Source organism: Octodon degus, unplaced genomic scaffold, assembly GCF_000260255.1.
Source record: "Octodon degus isolate 3935 unplaced genomic scaffold, OctDeg1.0 scaffold00191, whole genome shotgun sequence".
NCBI classification, from domain to species: Eukaryota; Metazoa; Chordata; class Mammalia; order Rodentia; family Octodontidae; genus Octodon; species Octodon degus.
In genome coordinates this window covers 4,910,977-4,916,075 of record NW_004524767.1, presented here as the reverse complement: position 1 = coordinate 4,916,075, position 5,099 = coordinate 4,910,977, and the positions used below count along the sequence as shown (strand labels likewise).

General features: G+C 36.2%; 1 protein-coding gene across 1 annotated transcript in view; it reads right to left on the bottom strand.

The window, feature by feature from the left end:
• The window catches only part of Tecrl (trans-2,3-enoyl-CoA reductase like), a 148,642-nt gene that overhangs the window by 55,532 nt on the left and 88,011 nt on the right, over positions 1-5,099 (bottom strand). Inside the window, exon 3 of the mRNA XM_004644088.2 lies at positions 2,508-2,569. Coding sequence (XP_004644145.1) covers positions 2,508-2,569 — 62 coding nt within the window. The remainder of the gene's footprint in view (positions 1-2,507; positions 2,570-5,099) is intronic.

The following is a 5,099-nucleotide window of genomic DNA, read 5'->3' as shown; positions in this document are numbered from 1 at the left end:
CATTGGCCAACTTACATCTGAGAAAACTTTCTGATGCACATGTATTGCCCTTCTTAGAGGATTATTTTCTACTCCTTTAACATTCTTTCTTACTTCAAGGTAGTGAGAATCAACATCATTTTTAAAATGTAGTCCCTGAGCAATATGACACTTCTAAAGAAAAAACACAGCAAAGTCCAGATGTACTGTGAAGCATATCATCCGCTGACTCAAGAACCAAGACCCAGGTGCTTTTCCAACTGAGAAATATGTGAAACCAAGAGAAATCCATGACTGGAGTGCCTGCTTTTCTTTTTAAGTCATGCTTTGTCCAGTTAATGTTCTCAAAGTTTTTTGCCCAGATTAACTCTAGCTTGCTTTGCACATTTCTTGCCAAGAATGGACCAGGCTTTGTGCTGCATACCCCTAATCTTAAATTGTCAAAACTGTGAAGCTATAACATGAATACTGTACAAACAGTTTTATATATTATTGCAACTAGTGTGAAGAGAAGAAAAGTCCACGATTATATATTTTACCACCATAACCTAATTTAAAATTTTAAAGGATTTGGAAGTTTTGTTAATTCTACCTTAGAAATGAAACTGTGGCTAAGTAAACAAGAGGATCATTGCATAGAAGGGTCAAGGTTAAAATTCTGTGTTTACCTGAACAAACTTTTCTTTATACCGTACCTTCCTTCTGTCATTAAATTATTGTACTCATTTACTAAATGCATCATCGTATTCTTATCCAAGGATCTAGAAAACACTTGTTCTTTATTCTTTTTTTTTTCTGTATTTTAGGGAAGGGTCAATAAGGTGTTCAGGTTCTCACTACTAGATCGGACTCATAGTGATCTTCCTGTTTACAACCTCCTAAGTGTTGGGATTAGAGGTGTGCACCACCATGTCCAGTCTCAATCACCCTATCAGTGCACCCTGGGGGCAGGACAAGTACTGCAGTCCTGGGGATTGAATTCCTGGCCCCTGCATCTGCCTAAGAAGGTGCTTTAATCCACTGAGCTATTTGGCTCACCCTTTCTTCTTTATTCTGATAACCTTCTGGCATCTTTGAGCAGATAAATCAATGTAATCAAAAGTACAATGTCATATTCAACAGAGAATCCAAGTGACAGATTCTTCCGCCTCCTACAGTGCCTTCCAATGGAAGTCATATTTGACATTGGTGCCAAATACATTCTTGGTGCCCCTTCTTTGTACTGAGAGAAGTTCAGAATGCTCACAAGTTTTCCACTTCATGCATGCATTTGAACCCATGCATGGACACTGTGAGAATGATTTTGCTCATTTAAATTGTATTAAAGTGCAAAAACTGACTTGCATATCTGAGCAGGAAAGATTTTGTGATAATCAAAAGTGTGACTTCTAGCTGGATGTTGTGGGTCAAGTCTATAATTCCATCACTCTGGATGACTGAGGCAGGAGGATTGTCAGCTCAACCTTTGACAATGTAGGAACTTAGCAACACCATGCTCCCAAAGATAGATAGGTGGGTAGGTAGGTAGGTAGGTAGGTAGGTAGGTAAGTAGATAGATAGGTAGATGGATGGATAGATAGAAAGAAAGATAGATAGATAGATAGATAGATAGATAGATAGATAGATAGATAGATAGACAGATAGATAGACAGGCAGACAGATAAGGCTAGAATTGCATCTCAATGTAAAATCCTTACATTCAATACTCAGCGAAAAACAGTGTGAACTCTTAAAATGTTATGGATTCCAATTATGGTTTTTAGTATACAGGTGTCACTGAATGATTGAATGTTGAGAAAACAATGACAACAAACAAAATTTTCAAAAAAATTTAGGAAATTCATGGTTTTTTAAATTTTCAATTATCTCTGAGAATAGATGGCTTAAATATCAGCAAATATAATATGAAATTTCAGTTCACTATATAATGGAAAATTTAGGCATTTCATTTTCTTATCAAGTGCCTCTTGCAGACATAAAGAACTTTAACTGTCCCTCTCTACCTACAAAATGAAATAAAAAAGATGAACAATGTATTTTACCCAGAGTTTTCATTAAAATTAAAAATTCCCACATTTAAGGTCAGTTGATGTAATACCAATAATGATGATTCTTAAATAGGATTCATTTTAAGCATATTATACATTTGCTAAGAGTTTCTAAAATCCTAGAAACCTGAGGATGAATACTGAATATAATTCTGTATATTCACTTTTTCCATTCATGATAGGAGAATGATAGTAAACACAGTTAAAGGGACAAGTATTATCCCTGAAAATATATGAAAGACCAGGAGAACTGTAATGGCTCAACAGTTAAAGCTTTGGAGAAAGAAAAATGCTTGTTTAGATGTTACCTGTGAGACTTACAGACAGCAAATTGGCAAAAACCGTCCCTTTGGTACTAAACTTTACCAGCTATAAAAATGAAGCACTAGCTTCTTAGGAGGATCAAAGAAGAATGTAGCAAACAATAAATGTCAGCTCTTCCTGATAGAAAAGGGATTCTAAATTCAACACATCGATCACCGGAAATTGGTTCTTACCACATTCCAGCTGTAGCCCAATTCGAGAAGGATACCACTGTGGACCTGCACAATGAAACATAACATTTGATTATCAGGAGAAATATGAACATAATTAGAAAATCTAAAAGCCTACACTGTAAAACAAGTGGTGCAGAACTTGGCAAGAGCCTAGGATGCTTGTACAGTGTCAGAACCGCATCTGGTAGACTGCTGACTGCAGAGGCGCGTGGTGACTTTTGAAAGAGTTCATGATAGGGGCTTCAAGGTCTTGATTTTCTACATTTTTTTCTAATTTTTTTAATGTATTTAGTACAGGATCTACAGGGTCTCACTACACAGATTGGACTCGTAGTGATCCTCCTGTTTTCAGCCTCCTGCACGCTGGGATTACAGGCGCGCATCACCACGCCCAGTCTCAGTCGCACTCTCAGCTCAACCTGGGGATGGGACCCGCATGGCACATTGGGTGTCGAGCCCTGGTGCTTGCATCTGCCTAAGCTCGTGATTTAATCCATTGAGCTATCTGGCCAGTCCCGATTTTCTACATTTCGATTTTGCTGCCTGTTGTACAGGAACCTTCAGGTTTTGAACCTGTACCAATCCGTGTCATCTTTGACTTATGCACTTTCTGTAGTTTATTCATTACAAAACAAAATAACTGCAATTACTTATGGAAAGAAACTTTAGATCTTATTGAAATTGATCTAATTTTCCCACCTGAGCATGGATTAACTTCTTTACAGGAGTAGGATATTCTATTAAAATGATATATGTTATTAAAATATTATAAATCTATTGATTAGAGCCAAAATATTGCTTTTGTGTGTTTCCTTTATACTACTGTCCGGAATAAATAAAACAAATGTTCTCTGTACAGGCAAAGCAAAACATCTATGTTACACATTTCCATAGTGAAAACTTGATTAACAATTTGCAGAATATAATCTGTTATTCTTGGGACTGGAGAGATAGCTCAGTGGTCTAGATGCCTGTATGGCAAGTGCAAGGGCCCATGTTCAATCTCTGGTAGAGATTGCATGGGGCTGCATGCTAGCCCCATGCTGTGTCTGGCCACAGAACAGAGCATGGTTTCTCGTGCCCATAAACCCAGTGCTGTGGAGGCTGAGACAGGAGGACCACTAGAAGGCCAAGCTTCGTAGTGACACCCTGTGCCAAAGAAATAAATAAATACATTTTTAAAAGAATATAATTTGTTATTCTTAATATAAGTTCCATAGCATTTAATTTAAAATCTTCCTTTATAATTTACTTAACTGAGATCCCATGCTAAAAAATGTATCTGATAGATAATAAACTGAAAAAAACAATGCATCTCTAAAGGAACATTCCACAAATGCCATCTTTATTTACAAAACATCCCATTTTACCACATCAACAAGAGTGCTGAAGATGTGATACAACTAGACTTAGACTCTTAAGTCAGTTCTTTCTGAATTAACTGCCAAGATGCCTGGAAGCCCCAAAGAGAAGTAGCTCATCAGAACCAGTACGAGCACACCTAGAATTACATCTAAGCAAAATGTCACAATGTTATAAAAAGGAGCACACAAAAATTACATGTAAAATTTTATGCTTCAGAAAACTTTCAGGTAGACAATTTGTATTTTTTTTAATATTTACTATTATGAAACATCTCCCATGGCAACAGTCAAATTAATACTACAGAGAAAACTTAGAGTTTTGAATTTGTAAGAAGACCATGAGTACTGAACAAAATTCAAACCTTGCATGAGTCTATTTGTGTTTGACAAACAATAAATGAGTATCTATAATGAATGTATGTAAGTTGTCATATTGTGTCTACTTTAATAATATTCATGTCAAACATCATTTTTCATAACTGTTTATAATATAAATTCCAAAAGAAAATTCCCTTTCTAAGCAAATGAAAACAGACGTATTGGCATGAGGTGGATTAGACTGGAAAAAAAGCAGAAAAAGAAATCTATAAAGCACAAAGGACGTGTGGTGGTAGGACTCTTAGAAGCTGCCTCAATTAATAGCTTATTTATAATGTGGAGTACATTACAGTTGGACAGTTGGCTGACAGCTGCATTAGGAGTACATGAACTGCCTCCATGTATTCTGGTAGTATTTTATATCATGGATGACACTGAACTTAATTTGTGTGCTTCCTATCATATCTCAACCATGTTTTAGAATTCTTTCTTTGATAATTAGAATAATTCATATAACCATGAAATAAAACTATAAATAAATAAAATCTTGCTATAAATGAAAACATATTTTAATAAGGTAGTTATCACTACTGGCCCATTTGTACATCATGTCAAATGAATGCATAATGATTAGAAGTACAATTGAAAATAATTATGAGACTGAAAGTTGTCAGATGTTATTCAAATAAATGCCTCTTTCCAGAATAATCTGATAAGGTAAGAAATAAACTAACATAATGTGAGTGACTTAAAGAAATTAGGAGGGCCTGCTGTGCCAGCCCCACCACCAGGGCATACAGAGATGTTGAGACTGGGCATGGTGGCACACACCTATAATCACAGCCTCTGGGAGGCAGATCACTATGAGTCCGATCTAGTAGTGAGACCCTGCA